The sequence below is a fragment of the Taudactylus pleione genome, unplaced genomic scaffold, assembly GCF_031769625.1.
Source record: "Taudactylus pleione unplaced genomic scaffold, aTauple2 ptg000006l, whole genome shotgun sequence".
In the NCBI taxonomy this organism is placed as follows: Eukaryota; Metazoa; Chordata; class Amphibia; order Anura; family Myobatrachidae; genus Taudactylus; species Taudactylus pleione.
In genome coordinates, this window is record NW_028284409.1 from 27,791,345 (window position 1) to 27,812,628 (window position 21,284).

At 44.1% G+C, this 21,284-nt stretch overlaps 1 protein-coding gene across 1 annotated transcript in view; it reads right to left on the bottom strand.

Moving 5' to 3' along the window:
* The window catches only part of PLG (plasminogen), a 176,171-nt gene that overhangs the window by 35,156 nt on the left and 119,731 nt on the right, over nt 1-21,284 (bottom strand). Inside the window, exons 12-15 of the mRNA XM_088451795.1 lie at nt 19,454-19,602; nt 18,005-18,101; nt 17,092-17,212; nt 11,710-11,784 (exon numbers count right to left, since the gene is read on the bottom strand). Coding sequence (XP_088307921.1) covers nt 11,710-11,784; nt 17,092-17,212; nt 18,005-18,101; nt 19,454-19,602 — 442 coding nt within the window. The remainder of the gene's footprint in view (nt 1-11,709; nt 11,785-17,091; nt 17,213-18,004; nt 18,102-19,453; nt 19,603-21,284) is intronic.

A 21,284-nucleotide genomic window follows, 5' to 3' on the forward strand; every position in this document is an offset into this window, starting at 1 on the left:
TGGGAAAGGGACCCAAATCTAAGCACAGAATGCATTTATGTGTTATATACACCTTATACACACAGCCTGCAGGTAATTTTATACAATATTTTCAATAATTTTGTGGCTCAAACAAAGTTTTTGTACATACATGAAATTAATTTATGTTTCATATACACCTTATACACACAGCCTGAAGGTAATTGTATACAATATTTTTAATAATTTGTGCATTAAATGAGGTTATATGTACATTGAACCATCAAAAAGCAAAGGTTTCACTATCTCAGTCATGCTTAAAAAATTCCATATTTCTGAATATTTGGATATGGGAGACTCAACCTGTACTGTGTTTTCTTGAAGCAATCTACAAAATTTTGACCTTCAGTTAAGAAGAATTATTAAATTGTGTTTACAAAATTATCCTCTCAAATTCTAATTTCAGCAATAAATTCCCTAAACTATCTCCTGCACTCCCATAGTTCTTCAGGGCAGATTGCTTGTGGTCTGAATGTAATCAAAGTTCAGCTGCGGATATAAATGGCATATTCAGTCATTTTATATTGCAGGTGCTATTCTGCTACTTGACACTCTGGCTTATAACTGAAAAATAAATGATGGGTCAGGATTGTCTTTAAGTGACTGCTGGGTGCACACTACAATATTTCGTCCTGACCAGTCTGTACACACAATATATCTGTGAACCACGTCGTTCACACATATATTGTGTCGACAATGCATCACGGCAGATGTGATATATCTAAAAGATGAATTGGTATGTTATGCCGGCTGCTGTTTAGCCGCCGGATCAAATACCGACAGCTGTAGCCCGATGGGTCGGAATCCCGACTGCAGCAGGTAAGTACGCTAACCCTCCCCTCTCCCTACCCTAACCATTCCTTAGTGTTGCATAACCCTAACCTTCCCCCGTAGTGCCTAACCCCCCCAGTTAGTGCCTAAACCTAACCCCCGCTCCCCACACCCTAAACATAACCTTCCCAGGGGGGGTGCCTAACCCTAACCCCCCCTAGTGTTACTTAACCCAAACCCCCCCTTTCCCTACCCTAACCCCGCCGAGGGGTGTCTACCCCAAGTCCCACTGGGGTCCCTAAAGCTATCCCTCCCCCCTGCGGCTCCACGCTAAGACTCCCGGCTTACCTTCGTTCGGTAAGCCGGGTGTCGGGATTTAGTAGTGGGGCTAATGATAGGCGTCCAGATTTTGACGCCCATCTTTAGTCCCATGTCGGGATATCGGTGGGCGGGATAGCGCTCACTGATATCCTGACTACATCCCCTAAAAGGTAAATTATGCACATCTATAGAAGATGATGTTGGTATGGGGCTGTGCCAATCCACCCTAAGGACCACCCCCTCTGGGCAGTTGCAGCAAAAAAATCAGTGCATACTAAGTCAGAGATCATAGGGTATATAATTAATACAAAACGCAGATATAGATAAACACTTAATTTATTAATAATAATGGAGTTATGTACTGTATATTTAATAATAAATTTCAAGCTATAAAGAGGACTTGGTCATATGATAATACAATCTAACACCGATATACAACAATTAATAAATTAAAAGTCCCTTCACCATATAAAACAATACAAGACATAAAAATTGTTAAACATCCAAAAAACGATAGGGGTAGCAGTAAAAATAAGATCCGTTAGGATAAGTTTTCTTTGCTTAAGTCTCTGTGTGGTCAAACATTGGCCAGAGGTATGGGATAATTCATACCTCTATCACAATTCCGATTGGACAAATAAATAAATAAATCACAAGTTCCAAGATTTCATATGACATTTCCGTTACTAAAACAAATGACCGCGGTATATTGGCAGGGCTAGCCAGCAGACCCTCATCTCACCGCCACAGCACAGCGACCACAGACAGAGCATAGATATGTATAAGATCTAGATCACATTTTTAAGTGTGTGTCATCTTCTTGCTGCCTCCTTTTAATTGATGGTTCGTGTGGAAGATGCAGTAAATATTTTTTATATGGGATGATGTAATAAGATAGCGGTAAAGTGACCTTTAGTTAAATGTGTGTGTATATATGTATATATGTGTGTGTATATATATATATATATATATATATATATATACACACACACACATCTACATTAATTTACCAATTAAGGGTAAATTTACTAAGCTCGAATGAATTTGAATGTATCTAAATCACACGTTAAATGCATATTCGCAATTTACTAAACACTAAAATCATCTGAGTTTGTCCCATTCTAAAGCGCAACCACCGATATGCTGGTTGCAGAAACCAGTGACATTCAAGTCACAACTGGTTCCTGGGGCCAGACATATCGGTTAGCTCCAGGAACCAGCAGCACTGACCAATGGGCAAGTGTGTACTCCAATTAAGGGTAAGTTTACTAAGCTTGAATGAATTCTAATGCATCTAAATTGCACGTTAAATGCAGATTCGCAATTTACTATACGCTAAAAATCATCTGAGTTTGCCCCATTCTAAAGGGAAAAATCAGCTGACAATACCTGAAACTGGGATGGTAACATGTTTTCGGACAAATAGACTATCGATCCAACTCGGCAGCCTTTTGCCATAGACATCAATTGGACCTGGAAATTTACTAAGGATTCAAATTTGTCATCACGGCCGAAATATACTGCAAATCGGCCGCAAAAGATGCTAACACTAACCCATAATACAAATCTCAAATAGAACAACTTTTTCAATTCGAGTTTAACATCTGAACATACTAAACCATCACTGACACTTCAAATCTGTGGCCACTAAAAGGGGGTTAAGCATATGCATACACTTCTCTCCTGTTACAAAGAGAAACAGAGCATGGCAGAGTTTTCTGTGCTGGATGGACATTTTGTGGGGCTCTGAGATACCTGAGGCTCTGCCACCAGGCTGGAAGAAACCAGGGTCATGAAACTGAGCATTGTTAGCAGGTTGTGCAGGTAACGCGGTGGGGGATTTTCATTAGGGGGCGCTTTGCTCGATGGCGATATCATACATGCCATGGCATAACTCGGTTGCACCGAGCGCCTTTTAGTGAGACTTTTTTTTTTTAAAATGCGTCTGAATCACACAGCGATGCGAATTAATAGCACAAGCAGCTTCTGCTGTTTAAAATGATATGCAGCATACCTATGTTTTGTGTTGCTCACAGAATATAGGCATGCTGCATATCATTTTAAACAGCAAAAGCTCCTTGTGCCACCTATTCACATAAAAAGACGCATTTGAAGGAAAAAAGTCACACTTAAAAGAGACACTCAGTCCAACCGAGACACACAGAGCTCCCGTCTTATGTGTAGCACGACTTGCAGCGCGCGGACGATAGATGTATGTGGCATGGACATATCTGTAAGTTTTTAATTGAACAAAACAAAACATTACATTACACAATAGCAAACTAACACCATACAATAATGTGTGCCACCCACATGTATGACACTTTAAACCAATCACGCACGGTCTCTTTCGGAACTTGCGAAATCAACCGAGTTAGAGTGATTGTGTACGCATGAGCGCCGAGAGGGGGGGGATGGTACAGTTTACCCGGGCCCGGGCTTGCTAGAGGGGACTGGCGGGGACCCGGGTCCGGCATCGCTCCCCGGCTCCCCCACAGCAGCTCAGCACACAGCTTGTGCTGTGCTGCTGTGTGAGACTGCTCGCGGCTGCTGCAGCAGCCGGAGCAGTCTCCTATGGCTGTGGGGGGGAGTGATCACACTGATCGCGCCCCCCCTGCTTAGCACCAGACTGGGGGGCTTACACCGCCCCCCTACACAGCGCTGAAAGACTGACAATTATTGTGTTTTTTTAAAAGGGGGCGTGGCCACTCCTCCCGCGAATAGGCCACGCCCTCTCCATTACCCAGGCCCGGCCAGGCTCTCAACGGCCCTGTGTGTACACATTGGCACATTACGAACGGATGCAAAATCCTGCCATGTTCTGCCCAGATGATCAAAATCAAATGTAAAATGTGAATGAACACACCATCGATCAACATGAATGACAACCAATCGGCTGCTTAGTAAATTCAATAACCTGTTCGAAAAATTAAACTCATGAATACGGACGATGTCATCCGAGATTGATCTCGGATGAAATAGAATAGAAATCAGCCTTAGTAAATGTACCCCTCTTCATAAGTGTGAGATACTAAGGTAAAATAAATAAAATGTATCTGTTTCCTTTATAGCACAATAAGAGAGTGCAGACTTTCTACTTTACTCAACTATATCGGTCTTCTACATTCTCTTTTAAATTCTCCGACATCCTTGTACTGATCACATCATAAAATACGTATATATTTCCAAAACTAATTTTTCTAATTTCTGACATGAAAAGTATTCTATGCTATAGCATAGAATGAAGATGTCTTATGAAACTATAGGGGCTCGATTCAATTGAACGCAAATTAAATAGCGCGGGAGGGAGCTCCCTGAGCTACTCAATTCAGCGTGCTGTTAAGGATGTCTTCTTGCACCTCGAGCAGAAATCTGTCAAAAGTCCAGGCGCATTGCTGTTTTCTGCCCTTAGCGCGGCGGAAACAGCATCGCAGCGGGCAGTTTAGTCTGAGAATGCCTGTTCTCGTGACTAAACACTGTGTTCAAGGCGCAAGGGGCGGGAGAAGAGGCATTCTCTGACCTAACAGCACGCTGAATTGAATATCTCTGGGAGCTTCCTCCTGGCGCTATTTCATTCACGTTCAATTGAATCTAGCCCTTTATATCCAAATTGTGACAGTGTGACAAATCAGGTCATGTTTACAACATTTTATTAATTCATCTGGCAAATACTGGTTACTACTGTGGCCCCACGATACAATAAAGTAATGGGTATTAAAATATATAAAAAACCCTGCAGGCAGTGGAGATAATACATAGTTGGCCACAATTGCACCTCAAACCGCTGACTAAAAAAAGCTCAAGCTCTGTGCAGGTCATCGCCTGTAGCTTATTCACCTGGTTTATGCCAAACATAAGTCACATAATGGTACACCCTTGTTTATAGCCTTTTCTTGTGTTTGCAAAATACACCTTCAATAAAACAAAATGCTCCTTTAATACTGTACATCTCCCTGTTTTGCATATGAGAGAAAAACATAAACACACAGAAAAGCATAAATGTCTGATCAATCAAGAAAGAGCCAATCAGCATGAGCAGTACATTTGCAAACAGCCAATCACACAGTTCACCTTTTCTTGATCATTCACGATTAATATGGCCTTCTCAGGTGGTCTGCGTCCTGCGTGTGTTTATAATGGCACAAACATGCCTTTACTGTACTCAGTCTACAATAGAACATCCCTTCTCTCTTCCGTCCTCCATCTCCAGGCAGGCTGGGGTATTTGTCAGAGTTCTGCAAATCTGCATATGTTTGTGCCTGCTTTCCTTTGCCCACTTTTCAGACAATTACATGCACGATACACTGCGCTGTTATAGTACTCACAATATTACCTTACTACTGTGTTAAACACTTTCTTTAAGCAAATGGAGCCACAAACCCATATCATTTACCAACAGCGCTATAAATGTGCCTTACTGTATCTTAAGTGTATTTTATATTTGTACAACAATTATTTCTGACTGGGCTCAACTCTTTCAACAAGGATTGTGAAGCAGTGCACAACTGCACACTATGTTCAATGGAAATATTCATCACTGAGCACACTCCATCTCCATGAGTCAGTTTGATTAATTTTTAATCAAGCATTTCTTAATTTATTTTATGCACCCAAATAAATTTTTTTATTTATACATAGTTTTATTAAAGAGGCTAGTAATCACGGGTGTGATATGTATTACCACCGGCCGCATGACCAGCAGTTCAAATCCTGACAGCGACTGCCCGACAAAGGAGGAAATCCAGTTCGTCCTAAAGGTAAGTATAAACTAATCTAATTCTACCCCCTAGCTCTAACCCTCCTTCATAGTGCCTAACCCTAACCCCCCCCCTGTGCCTAACCCTAACCCCCCCTTCCCCGCTGCCTAAACCTAAGTCCCCAGGGGGGGGTGCCTAACCCTAACCTCCCCCCGGGGGTGCCTAACCCTAACCTTCCCTCCCCCTAGCCTAACCCTAACCTCCCCCTGGGGGTGCCTAACCCTAAGTTCCCCCCGGGTGCCCTAAACCTAACCCTCCCCCCAGGGGCGGATTGGGATGGATAACCAGCCCGGGAAATTTCTGGAAGCAGCCCTAATGGGGGAGGGGTCTGTTGAGGGGGCGGGGCTTGTCAAGAGGGAGGTGGTGGGATACTCTGAGTTGGATGCAGTGATGGCTTTCTTTGCGTCTTTTGCTGCAGTTGCGCAGGCGGCATAACGCTAATGCTGCTATAGAGCCTTCCCTGGTGTACATCCATGCATCTGACTGTGCAAGACTGTCCCAACCACTTTTAATGTCTACAGATGCTGCATTCATGCTTTGTGCATTTTAGACTCCCATCAGTCGCACTGTTGACGTAAGTCAATTCATGTCTCTGTACACAACTACTATCAACAACATGCCTGTGTCGCTCTAATAACACCCTCACTCACCTACATCTGTATCTGATTAGCCAACCCCCGTAACCACCCAGGTACAGTACGCCAAACGCATTTTTAATACATTTCTTCATGCATGCGCCAGCATCTGTACTGTGACTCTGGGCCTGATTTAGAGCTGGACGCTCTGAAAGAGCGCTCGCTCTGAATCAGGGCGTTTTTTTATTTTTTTTGTGCGGCCTCCTGGCCGCTCGCTTAGCTGTGGGTGACCACTCACAGCTATTGCGAGCGGCCAGGTGATGGTCGCGATGGTCTCGTCCATCGGGGCTTGCGACGAGACCCTTGTGGTAGGGTCTCATGGCCGCAAGCCCCAATGGACTTCCTGCTCTGATAGAGCAGGAAGTCCACCTACTGACATCTCGAGTGATGTCAGGTGTTCCTTTGGGAACGCCGCCGTTTGTGTAGACATCCCCCGCCACCCCCGACTACAAAACGGGACGAGCTGTCGATCAACATCGACAGCCGCCCCTTTTGTAGTGAGTCCCGGAGCGAGAGAATTTCTCTATCGCTCCGGGACTCGCGCATGTGCACGCAGGAGCCGGCGTGCACAGTGGGGGACCATCGGCCCGCTTGCGAGCGCCGTGCGCTCGCGATTTGGTCTGAATCAGGTTCTCTGTACGAACATTATCAGGATGCATGATGGAAAAAAATAAAAAACACATTGGCCCCAATAAGAAAAGACAAACATTGGCCCCCGACAGGAAAAACATAACACATTAGCAATCACAGGAAAAAACTACATACACATTGGCTCCTACATGGGAAAAAAAGCACATTAGCCCCTCAAGAAAAAAAACCCAAATACATTGACCGTCACAAGAAAAAAATAAAACTCATTAATACATTTACCCCAGCACCCAATAAGATTCCCAGCACCCATTACTAAATTCACACATAGCACCTATTATTACATTTACCCACAGCACCCATTCATTCTCCCAGCACCCATTACTAAATTCACACATAGCACCTATTATTACATTTACCCACAGCACCCATTCATTCTCCCAGCACCTATTACTAAATTTGCACTTAGCACCTATTAAGCACCCAGCACCTATTACTACATTCACTTTCCCAGCACCAGAGGTGTAACCAGAGCTGATGGCGCCCACACACACACCTGGTAGTGCCCATACCCCCCCTACACACACACACCTGGTAGTGCCCACTCTCCCCCTACACACACCAGGTAGTGCCCATACCCCCCCTACACACACACCTGGTAGTGCCCATACCCCCCTACACACACACACACACACACCTGGTAGTGCCCATACCCCCCTTACACACACACACACACACACACACACACACATCTGGTAGTGCCCATACCCCCCCTACACACACACACACCTGGTAGTGCCCATACCCCCCTACACACACACACACCTGGTAGTGCCCATAATCCCCTACACACACACACACACACACACACACACACACAACTGTTAGTGCCCATACCCCCCCTACACACACACCTGGTAGTGCCCATACCCCCCCTACACACACACACACACAACTGGTAGTGCCCATACCCCCCCTACACACACACCTGGTAGTGCCCATATCCCCCCTATACACACACACACACACCTGGTAGTGCCCATACCCCCCTTACACACACACACCTGGTAGTGCCCATACCCCCCTACACACACACACACCTGGTAGTGCCCATACCCCCCTACACACACACACACCTGGTAGTGCCCATACCCCCCTACACACACGCACCTGGTAGTGCCCATACCCCCCCTACACACACACACCTGGTAGTGCCCATACCCCCCCTACACACACACACACCTGGTAGTGCCCATACCCCCCCTACACACACACACACACACACACGTAGTGCCCATACTCTGCATTCCCCTCCCCCCACACCCCTACCTACCCGATGGCAGCCATCTTCTCCTGGGTCTGGAACTCTGATTCTTCATTATTCAGCAACCAGGTCACACCGAGAGCACGCCCGCCTCCAATACTTGTGGCCACGCCCCCTCCCATGCTGCAGCTGCCCGTACTGTACTGGCTCCGTGCACAGGGAGAGAGGGTCTGATTTCCTTGTGTGTAACAGAAGCCAGGGGTTTGTCAGAGAGCGCAGAGGGCAGCTGTCAGTACATAATCATGTGCTTCATACTATAATATTGTTATACTATGAAGCTCATGGTTGTATACTGCCGGCTGCCCTGCCCCCGCCCTATCTGACAAATCCCTAGCTTCTGTTACACACATAATAATGCATCTTACTAGTGCAGCAGTGTGACGGAACAACATAGTGCCCCTCCCCCCGGCTAAGCTACTGACCTGCTATCGTGTTCCTGCTCCTCCCGGCTGCTACTGCTCTTGCTGTGATGCTGCTGCCTGTTACTACCCGGAGCCTCAGCAGCAACTAACATTCAAAAGTCCGTGCACCCGCCTGGCCCCGCCCCCGCACCAGCGTGATGACAGCTTCCAAGTGCGGCTGCCCGCTGCCGACACTGGCAATTTATAAAGAGGCCTGGCTGACAGACAGTCTGTCATCCAGCCCGGCAGAGGAGGGGATGGGACCGGCCCAGCGGGAACCTTCCCGCTGTCCCAGTGGCCCAATCCGCCCCTGCCCCCCCCCCCCTCACTTCGATCGGGATGCCGGGCGCCGGTCTCCCGGCATCGGTAAAATGATAGGTGTCTAGATTTAGACGCCTGCCATTCAACCCTCGCCGGGATTAAGTAGTCTGGAGCCGGCGGTCGGCATTTAGACCGTCGGCTTCCAGACTACATCCCGTAATCACCCTTGTCTTGTGGACACGTCAGATTAAAAGTTACCCACTACAGAATACATTGGGGGCAAGTTAATTAAATGCGATGTTGAAAAGCATCGGGAATGAGTGCCCAGAGCTATTCAATTGTCCCCATCGCACTCTGCACATAAGTTGGGAGATGCAGTTTATGGCACCTGATGTCAGGTGTTTAGTGGCGGTAAATGGCAATCTCCATCTTCAGTGCTGGGTGTGATGTTGTTAGCGCACATGGTAAGTCCGCAGCTAGCATCGCAGCACTAGTTTAGTCAGATTTCTGCTTGCACTCAGGAGGGTGCGAGCAGAAGTCTTTTAGTCACGGGTTTACAGCAGTGCAACCAATTGAACATCTCTGGGCACTCATCTCCAGCACTGTTCATCATCGCATTTAATTGAATTGCTCCCATTGTAAGTGCATTTTTAATTTTTAAATTTGGATTGGACAGTTTATTACAATAGATTTCACTCCATGGTTTTCTTTATACCCACAGCTTAATATTTTCAAAGTGGTCTGAGACAAGATAATGAATGGATAGCTACAGGAAGTTTATACAAGTGGTTTTATACTGATAACCAGCTCTATCCTGGACTAATGCAAAGAGGAAGAAACAATTTGCAATTTAACTTAATTCATTTTAAATTCGTTTTAAGCAGTTTTTAATTTATTATACAGCACATTTATCTTAATCTTACCAGTTTGCAACAGAATTTAAAGTGGACTGTGATAAATTATAAAACTATATTGTTATTGAAAACTTAACATATATAATTTAATATTTGATTCTGAGTGCCTTCATATAAAAATACTCTTTACTAAGGTTGTTTTGGCAAATGAAAATAATACTTAGGAGAGCATCCTCCATATCATAAAATATTTTAAAATGTATAATTATTGGTTTCCGTGTATATTACAGGGTAAGTTTCTTTGTGAATCTGAGCAGACTTTAGTACAGTGGTTTCTCTCTTTATTATATTGCAACTTAATTTCATTAAAACATTTCCCAGTCTACAATGTACCAAATATTTAGGACTAATTATTATTATCCTTTATTTATATGGTCCACAAGGGGCCCACAGTGCCTTAAAAAGTATATAAACAGAATGCGTATAAACAAAACTAGAAAAAGTGACATACAGTATGGACCATTGCTGCATCAGCAGTTGTAATACCCATATACGCAGCAAGGCAGCAGAACACAAAGGATAGGTGGCGTTGCAGGCAGTGGGCAGGAGATGATGGTATAAGTGAGGAAGGCAAAGCACATAAGGGCCCTGCTCTTGAGAGCTTACAGTTTAAAGCAAATGGGCAGACAGGCAGGGGTGATGCAAAAGGGTGAGAGTGAGCAAGGAGCATGGGGCAGTGGGTTAGGATTAGAGTTGGAAGGCTTTGATAAAGAAGTGGTTCTTGAGAGCCTTTTTACAGTTTTGTAAAGAGATGGAGAGTCTGATAGGGAGAGCGTTCCAGAGAAAAGGAGCAGAACATGCAAAGTCTTGGAGGCGGGAGTGGGAGGAAGTAATCAGTTGGGTAAAGAGACGGCATTCATTGTGGAGTGAAGTGGGCAGACGGGAGTGTGAAGGGAGATAATGTCAGAGATGTAAATAGGAGAGCATTGGGTGAGGGCTTGGTGAGTAAGAGGAATGAATTGGGTCCTGAAGGGGAGCCAGTGTAGGGCATGTAGAATGTGAAGTTTGATGGAAAGGGAGTAGTCAAGACAGTGCACTTACAGGTTTGAGGAGATAGTGGAGCTATCAATAGATAATGCAATTGTGGAAGGTGAGGCTATTCGGGAGGGTGGGAAGACTATCAACTCAGTCTTATACATGTCATATTTAAGTGCTGAGACATCAGGAAGAAATGGCAGAGAGAAAGTTGGAGATATTAGTGAGGAGAAAGGCAAAGGGTCAGGGGAGGAACGGTAGATCTGAGAGTAATCTGCATAGAATTGATATTGGAGGCCAAAAGAGCCGATGAGCTCAACTAAAGAGGACGTATAAAGGGACAATAGGAGAGGTCTATGAACAGAACCTTGGGGGAAATCTACCAGTAGAGGATGAGGGGGTAGAAAGAAAGAATGGTCAGAGAGGTAGGATGACGGCCAGGAGAGGGAAGTATCATGCAAACCGAGGGAATGAAGGACAAAGAGGAAGGGCGGTGGACCACAATGTCAAAAGCAGCAGATTTATAATGCTAAATTGGTACATTACAGCACATATTTTCTGTATTTGTTGAATACATTGTTAATAAAAAAATGTTTAACAATACATATTTGCCATTTTGCAATCAAATATGTCAGTGAACAACACAGGTAAGGTGATATATATTTTATAATAGTCATTTAAGTATAAATTCAATAATTGGCTTAGATTAAATCACACAATATTGCCAATGTCCATGAAACATACCGTTCCAAACAGTGTGCAGCAGTGAGAACCCATTCACGATCAATCAATGTTCCGCCACAGAAGTGTAGATGAAAGCTGAAAATTAATGGAAACTGATCAAGAAGCTGATGATCGATAATATTATTTGTTTATTTTTAATACTGTCTGTGCATGGTCTGATTTAGTCTAAGTGAGACTCAGGGCAGAATTCAATACCATTACGTTCATACATGAAAACTAAATCCAGTTCACTGAGTATTAGTAATGTAGAGATCTCTATTCACACAGAATAAGAGATACAGAAACAGTTTCCGGTTTACAGAGAGGTTGTATTGTGTTTTGCCTGGTCTATATACCTGTATATACCCTTCCAAGTTCCTTTTGGGTGGTTTACATCCCCTTCAATTTGACTAGATGCACTATAATCTGCTAAAGAAAATGTATATAATCTCTGTGATCTCCATTACACAGTTGTCTGGCTACTTGAAAATAAAAGTTAGCCCGCTTGGCATTCCCTCTTCTCAATAGCTGCTGCAGTATGTAACTGTGGGAATTATTAAAAATGTTTTAAATGTTATGATTACATAGTTCTTTCATGTCATCAGGTGGGTTCTTACATGTCACAAGGTGAATTCTTAGTTACCTCTAGATTCCCTACTATGCACTCTAAAGGAGCTACCATTACAAGAAATCATTGTGGGATTCAGCCAATTAGTACAGAACGTGTTCTCAACAAAAACTGAAAAAAATAATAATTTTGCGGCATAACTCCAGATCCCAGATACTAAGGTGATTGGACTCTTGTGGTTAGGTGTGTGCCTCTTATGCAGCATTGAGCTACTGTAAGTTAGACTAATTGGAGTCAAGCACTGCAGGTGCCTGCTGCTATGTGAGGTATGCTATGTAATGTGAATCATTATCTGAACCCTGCACCGCTGAAGGGGATGTAGTTATATGACCGGCGGCCGCAAGGTCACAATCCCAAGGTCACAAAAAGAGTTATGACAGGCGTCAAGATACCGACACCTGTCATAATCCCGAAGCCGGAATACAGAAGGCCGCGGACCCGATCGAGGGCGCCCGTCCTCCTAAACGTGGAGGGGGGAGGGTTAGGTTTAGTGCCCCCTGGGGGAACTTAGGGTTAGGCACCCCCCCAGGGAGGGTTAGGGTTAGACTAGGGGAAGGCGGGGTTAGGGTTAGGCACCCCCCACCGGGAGGGTTATTTCTAGGGATCGGGGAGGGGGGGTTAGGTTTAGACACTAACGGGGGGAGGTTAGGGTTAGGCACTAGGGGGGAGGTTAAGGTTATGCAGCCCTAAAGGCAGGTTAGGGGGGGAGAGGGGATGGTTAGAGTACTTACCTCAGCATGTCACGATTTCAGCCTGTCTCTCTCCTTGTCGGGATTTGAACCACCGGCTAAACAGCCGCTGGTAATACAATCCCATACAATCCCACTCTTATAGAGCGAGAGCAGTGCAAAACCACACAAACTACGCTTTACGAATGGGCAAACATTCAGCTCTGCATCAGGCCCATTATGTACTTGCTGTAAGTGGAAAATCATTAGGCTTAGTCCCTACGTTGTTGTTAGCGGTGTGAATCATGTGACCCAGCAGCCAGATCATCACTCACAGGAGAAAGTTTAGTAGTCCTTAGGAAAAACACCCTGGTTGCTGTCTTATAATAGAGCTGTGATCCCGAATGTGTTTTGTACAATAAAGTCCGTTTGCGCTTTTACAATTAGTGTGCTGTTATATAGTGTACACTTTGATTATAAAGATGACACTATGGGGCATATTCATCGTCGGGAGCCGTACTGCCCCTGATGATGAAGTATCCACCTCGCCACGGGGCATCATTGCTCTGATGCAGGGACAGCTGCTCCGAAAATCAGCTGTGCCCATGATTAGTAACACTGCTAGAGAAGTAGCAGCATTACTTACCTGTCCCCGTCGCTGGCTTCTGCGCATGTGTGACCTGAGGTCATGCATGCGCAAAGCCGGCAGGGAAGAGGCGGCAGAGGGATCTGCTCGGATCCCTCTTCACATCACTTTAACTCCTTCCTATAGGGAAGAGCAGCGCTACAAGAATAAGCGCCAAATGCAGATGGCGTTTGTTCTTGCAGGCAGACCTTTTAAAACTAAGTTTTCTGAGTTTGCTGAATATCAGGTGATGATGAATGGCCCGTTACATTAAATTAGGGGTGAGCGGGTTCTGATTTCTGAAATCCGAACCCCCCCAACCCCCCCCGATCCGAGGCCGATCCGAGTCAGGCTCGACTTTTCCCGCCTGACTCGGATCTGAAATCGAGGCAAAACGTCATCATCCCGCCTTCCGGGTCTCGCGGGTTTTGGATCCTATATAAGGTACCCGCGTCGGCGCCATTTTCTCACTCGGCTGTGGACAGTGAAGAGGGAGGGTGGGAGTTAGGGCTGGCTGGGCTGTGTAGTGTAGTGTAGTGCAGTGTAGTGTTGTGCTGTGCTGTGCTGTGCTGCGCTGCGCTGGTGTTGTCCATAGGTGCTGTGTCCACTCCTTTAAAGTCCATAGGGGCTGGCTGGACTGTGTTGTGCAGTCAGTTGTCCATAGGGGCTGTGTCCACTCCAAAGTCCTGTGCAGTGTCCCAGTCCTAAAGGGGTGCTGTAGTGTTGTCCAGGGGGTGCACTGTCCATCAGGGGTGCTCCCCCCAAGTGCAAAAAAAATAAATATTTTTTCTGTGTTTGTGAATTGTGTGCACTGTGGCTGCACGTGCATCAACAAAGGAGCAGCGCCAAGCGTGCGCCTGTGTCCCATAAGTAAAAGGCCGGCTGGCTTGTCCGTTAAAGGGTGCTGTAACCCCCAAAGGGCACTCCAAACAAAATAAAAAAATATATTTTTTTGTGTTTGTGAATTGTGTGCGCAGTAGCCGCATGTGCATCAACAAAGTAGTGCCAAGCGTGCGCCTGTGTCCCATAAATAAAGGGCCGGCTGGATTGACCGCTAAAGGGTGCTGTAACCCCCAAAGGGCACTCCAAACAAAATAAAAAAATATTTTCTGTGTTTGTGAATTGTTTGGGCTGTAGCTGCATGTGCATCAACAAAGGAGCAGCGCCAAGCATGTGCCTGTGTCCCATAAGTAAAGGGCCGTCTGGCTCATTTCTTAAAGGGTGGTGTAACCCACAAAGTGCACTAGTCTCCAACAAAAATAAAAAATTATTTTCTGTGTTTGTGTGCGCCTTAGCCGCACGTATATATCAAATCAATATAACATAAATGGAGGACCAAATTTTCTCCGATAAAAATAAAATAGGGAAAGATCAAGAACCACTTCCTCCTAGTGCTGAAGCTGCTGCCACTAGTCATGACATAGACGATAACATGCCATCAACGTCGTCTGCCAAGGCCGATGCCCAATGTCATAGTAGAGGGCACATACAATCCCAAATGACAAAGTTCAGGAAAATGATCTTGAAAAAAACATTTAAATAATCTGAAGAGAAACGTAAACTTGCCAATATGCCATTTACGACACGGAGTGGCAAGGAACGGCTAAGGTCTTTCCCTATGTTCATGACTAGTGGTTCAGCTTCACATGACGATAGAAGCCCTCCTCCCGCTAAAAAAATCAAACGAGTTAAGCTGGCAAAAGCACAGCGAAGAACTGTGCGTTCTAAGAAGATATCACAAATCCCCAAGGAGAGTCCAAGTGTGGTGGCGGTTGCGATGCCTAACCTTCCCAGCACTGGACGGGAAGAGGTGGCTCTTTCCACCATTTGCACGCCCCCTGCAAGTGCTGAAAGGAGCACCCACAGTCCACTTGCTGATATGCAAATTGAAGATGTCACTGTTGAAGTACAACAGGATGAGGATACTGGTGTAGCTGGCACTGAGGAGGAAGTTGGCGAGGAGGATTCTGATGGTGATGTGGTTTGTTTAAATCAGGCTCCGGGGGAGACAGTTGTTGTCCGTGGGATGAAAAAGCCCATCACGGTCATGCCTGGGCAGAAGACCAAACATTCCACCTCTTTGGTCTGGCAATATTTCTATCCAAATCCGGACAACAACTGTCTTGCCATATGTACCATATGTAAAGGTGAAATAAGTAGGGGTAGGGACGTTAACCACCTAGGAACATCCTCCCTTATACGGCACCGCACCTGCAGCGCGTTCATAAAAAGTTACTGTCAAGTTCAGAAACTTTGGCTAAGACCGTAAGCAGTCCAGGGACACCTAAATCCCTTTTTCCTGTTTTATCCAAGGAATCGGTGGATGAGGAGGATGAGGACGACATCTTGCCTCCGTAGAGCCAGTTTGTGCAGGGACACATTAATTGCCAGCTTGTTTTGTGGGGGCCCAAACGAACCAATCATTTCAGCCACAGTCCTGTGGCAGACCCTGGCGCTGAAATGATTGGTTTTTTTCTTTGCAGTATGTACTGTTTGGGGCCTAGTTTTTCAAACTGCCATCCTGTCTGCCACTGCAGTGTCACTCGTAGATGGGCCACGTGTTTGTGCCGCCCACTCGTGTCGCTTAGCATAGTCATCCAGCTACCTTGGTGCAATCTTTTGGCCATAAAAACAATATTATGAGGTGTGAGGTGTTCAGAATAGACTGGAAATGAGTGGAAATGAAGGTTATTGAGGTTAATAATTGCATAGGAGCAGAAAAACCCACAAATTCTGTGATTTAAGCTGTTTTTATGCTTTTTTCAAAAAAATACAGATCAAAAACACAAAACCCAGAACCCAAAACACGGAAGGGTGGTTTTGGCAAAACCAATCCAGATCCAAAACACGAAGAAAGATCCAGATCCAAAACCAAAACACGAAAAGTGGCTGGTGCACACCCCTACATTAAATATGCAGAAACTAGCGATTCGGCATGCCATTTAAGTAATGATGAATAGGCCCCTATATAAGAGTAAGGAAAAATTGCTCTGATCCGCTCTGTACTCGGGGTGGGACGTACTAAGGATAATATGTGTCAAAAATGCAGAAAACTGCCATTTTCAGAGTTCTGGCCCCATTCCCCATTTGTACCAAGCTCCGGAATGCGACACTTTCCAGAGCTTGGACCCTTTAGGAATTGCCATCTATAGATGGCGTTGCCTAATAGAAGCCAAGGGACATCTCTTGTCAATGTTTATTGTGAGGGATCCAATTATATCCCTCCCAGTGTCCCACGTCGGACGCTCATGCGCAGATAGGACTCCCCAGTCATAGCTGCTAAGTTTGTGTAGTTGCTTTTTGGCAAGGGGGCTTTCTTCCCTTTTTTGTGATCAAAATAGATGTGTATGCATGCCCCCCATATAAATAAATAAGGGAGCCCCTCGATATTCATGAAGCCTTATAATTTTTGTGGTGGTACACCAATATAGGATACAGTTGTATTGGTTGATGATTAGAAAGAACAGAGAAAAGTTGTTTACCTGGTTCGAAGGCTGATCTGCCATGGCCAAGAAAATGGATTTGCTTCACATCCACCTACAATTCTCCCAAAGCACTTCCTTTGTGCTTTCTTTGGTTTCCCACATTCAATTTCTGTTGAGGCTGAAAGGAGTACATATTAAAGGGGAGTTAAATTACACCAAACTGTGCAACAAAATAAAATAGTTCCAGAGACTTAAATGCAAAACTTTTTCTGTGGTGTAGGATGAGCTTCAACTTGCACTACGACAAAAAAGTTGGCTTCCTCCTCCAATCTCTACTTGTAGTAATTATCAGTGGTAGTATGGTGAGTTTTTTACTTAGCCAGAAGTGCTAAGAATAAGTGGAACTCTTCCTCAACATTTTTTATGTACACAATGGGGTTGTACACCGCACCCCCAGATCTTCAGTTGATCTGGGGATCCAATGTGCGATCCCATGCAGTGCTATGTGGGTGGGGGAGAGGGGTAGCAGGCATATCGGGTGGTCAGCCACCCGATCGCACCGTGTGTGGGGACCGTCCGATATGGCGGACGTCGGATTCCCCGTTGCGCGGTGCATATCGCACCATGTATGGGCGGCTTTAGAATAAGGTTTCTACCTAATATCTCTGTTGAAATGGCAGCTGCCAATGGCAGCTGCCATTTAGCAGCACACATAGGCTTTTAAACAATCCGTGCTGTTATTTTACAGCAGTTTAAGTATAGTTATAGATGTCTCTATGATCTGTGAAATAGCAGCAACTGAGTTTACCAGCTTTTACCAGGCTATTTTAAAAATAAAAAAGTAACATGAAAAAAAATAAAATAAAAATGGAATACTAAAATAAAACGTGTTTTTGCATCTTTTAGAAAATCACACCATGTTCTATGTCCAACATACATCATTAATATATTTAATGAGCAAAACATTTACCACAGGACGGAATATCACAATAATCCCAGGATAATGACCCAGGTTCTGAGAGATAACACCATGGACCATTTAAATCTCCATCAGGATTTCTGCAGTACTGTGTATGAAAAGAAAAAATATATAATTATACATATAAAAATGTATATTAAATAATTGGGCATTTCAATGTGCTGTCAGCTTTAGAGCAGTATAACAAATATACTTTATCTGGAGATTATATTCTGTTTTTTTCTTTATGGTTCATTAAATTTTGTTTTTCACTCTCACATAATACTAGGTGACAAAAAACAATAAAAAACAATATTGTCCTTTATTAAAATATTACTCACACTTTATAATCATGTACCAAAAAATGCACAAGTACCATTGTAAATAAGAAGGTTGGTATATAAATTGTAACCTATCACAATACAACAAGGAGCCTATTTATTAAGCAACTTTTTCTGGAAAACACATGAAAACAGCATTTTCTATGTGTGTTTCATGTCTTTTTAACATCCACCACATATGTTATAGGATTAACGTAAGGAGATATGTAAAATATATCCAGTGTTACTTAACTATCATGACAGCATTGCATAACACCTCTATTCCCATTGATCACATGGTTTCAAATGTTTGAAGCCCTATATAGAAAATATATTCGGAGCCTGAAGTCTATAAGTATAAAACCATCTTCAGATACAAGCTACAGTATGCACAATGAAAAAAAATTCTGGGTCCCTCTCGTGTCGGTGCAGTTCCTCCTCTTTGCTCCCACTTGTACAACATAGAGACCCCTAGGTCTTTTCATTTGACCCTCAAAGACCGTGCTTTTTTAAGTTGATTCTCTATAAGTCAGTTTATTCTATATTTATTTCATACATTATTCTTTTCATTGATATGCAAGTTTGCCCCTCCCTCCTACGTTATGAATGCCTATGACTTTTTCTCATGGCAAAATATGTCAATATTGAATGTAATTTATCAGGAAATATTCATGATAAATAGGGCCTTTAGGTGGGATTGTCCCAATGTGAGGGCTCTGTCCTGCAGTTGAAACCTTTGTTACGTGATGTGGAAGGCTTGAAAGTATGGCCCATTCACTGCAGCGCTTCATACCAGAACAGTGGTGATTGGGTGCCATGTACAAATTACCAGTGGTGTGTGTGGCGCACACCTATGGGGATGGACGGGGCTAAGGAGTGGCCTATCACTTTGGAAGTGCTAAACGTGCCTCTATGTATGTGGCCACATTCCCATTATGGATATGACCATGACTTCTACGCAGAATGTCCATATTTGAAGTAGAGAAGAATTGGGAGATAGTGAGTGGGGCACCTTTTGTATATTATCTACAAATATAGGAACAGACTGGTTTTACAGGTACTTTTCATTCTGGGAAATGGGAAAAAATAAATAAAGCAATGCTAGTTCACATTTTGTACTTCGTGAAGCATAGTTTCTTACATTCATATCCAAGCCAGAGTCTTTGTGAGTTTCAGGAGTAAAGCTTGTGTGTTTTTGAGGAGTCTGTGAACTCCAAGCTTGACAGGCAACTCCCTTAACAGAGACAGATCTTTTTCCACGATAATCTTTGCCTGATTTCACAATACAATCTGAAAGACATGCATTTATTGAAACTGTGTAACAGCTCAGCATATACCAGCAATGATTGTTTTAATTATCATTCAGTTTACATGATATATATATAGATATTTTAAATCTGGATCATGTACACATAGTAACTACATTTTCTTTTTGAGAAATTTTGATATTCCTAAACACTACGTTACAGTGTTACAGCTGCTGACACTGTAACATAGCGGTTCGCATGCAGATACACCCGCAGACATAGGAATGCTGCATATAATTTTAATCAGCAGAAGCTGCTTGTGCTATCTATTCGTATCGTTGTGCGAATAAGATGCATTTGAAGGTAAAAAGATGCTCTGCGCTAACGAGTCGTGCCACGGCATGGCGCAAGTAGAAGGGCTGTTTAACGTGCCGGGAGGCTAGATGTGGACCTATCTACACATCCAAATTTACATGCAAATGAGCCCCAAAGCAGTTAGTAAGATCTACTTGTTGATGAAAGCTGATACTTTTCAGAAAATGCATGTAGCCACAGGGATCATTGTGTCGTATAACCAATGCAATTATCCCATTTGAATGTATATATCATTATATATATATATATATATATATATATTTGTAACAGCCTCATAATGGGTGTAAGGTGCAATCAGGGAGATTGTCTGGGTGACTCCCTAAAATAGTAGCAATCAGGGACAGTTGGCAAGTATGACGTGAGCTGCGTTATGTTAACTCTCCCCCTCTTCTTGGTATGTCTTGCATTTGATGGTTCAGCCTATAGGGTTGTAGGTGCTGTGTTTAAATTCTGTATCAGTGCTGGTCTCTGAGTGACAGCACCTATTGCTTCTGGAAATTTCTTAGGCAGAGAAGTGTGCCTAGTGCAGCTACATTTACTGTATTGTTTTTGTCTGCTTTTCTTATTATTCTCTTATTACGTTGTTTTCATCCATTTATATTTGAACCCTTTGTACTCCAAATGTGCTTTTATTGTGATTATAATCTCCAAGCGATCCCCTGCTATCACTGCCCATTTTAGGGGGCAGTTTTAGCCTAGTATTGAATTTTCTTATTCTGTTTTATTCCTTTATTTTCTAACCTTGCTCTTAATTTCTTTTCTCCCTATCCCCTCTTTTTCTTTCATCTTCTTTCTTTGCTTTTGTTTTTTTTTTTTCAACAGTACTGAGGTCCAGCAAGTTGCCACAGTCAGGTTCAGGGAGAACCAGAGCTCCCTGCAGTGTGGATACCCGTGGTCCTACCAGGGGACTGGCTCCCATCCAGACACCTAAACAGTTAATGCTGCTCTTGCCAGCGCCCAACCTCGGTTTTGAGGGCTAGGGTGCAACGGGGTCCCGTCAGCAAAAAGAAATGCAATCTGTAGCTCCACTCAGGCTGCTGGCTTTGTTTTTAATATTCAAACTGGAGCTGGGCTAAGGAAGGCTTTACCTAATGACTCAGTTTGCCCCCTCTATAGTCAGGTGGTAGCCTGCACCCATTCATTTAATAGAGTTCTCCTGAGATAAGTGCAGCTGGGGTCTCTTGCGCTGTGCCTTCACCGGCTGGTGCAAATGTTATGCCATATTCACAGGCACTTGAGCATTCAGTTGTCCCCAATCCTTTGGCTGTGGCTAATTTCTCATTCACATTGGCTGGGGCGTAGCACCCTTATTATCAACGCAGGTGTCTGCATTAGCTGATCAGCCTGGTT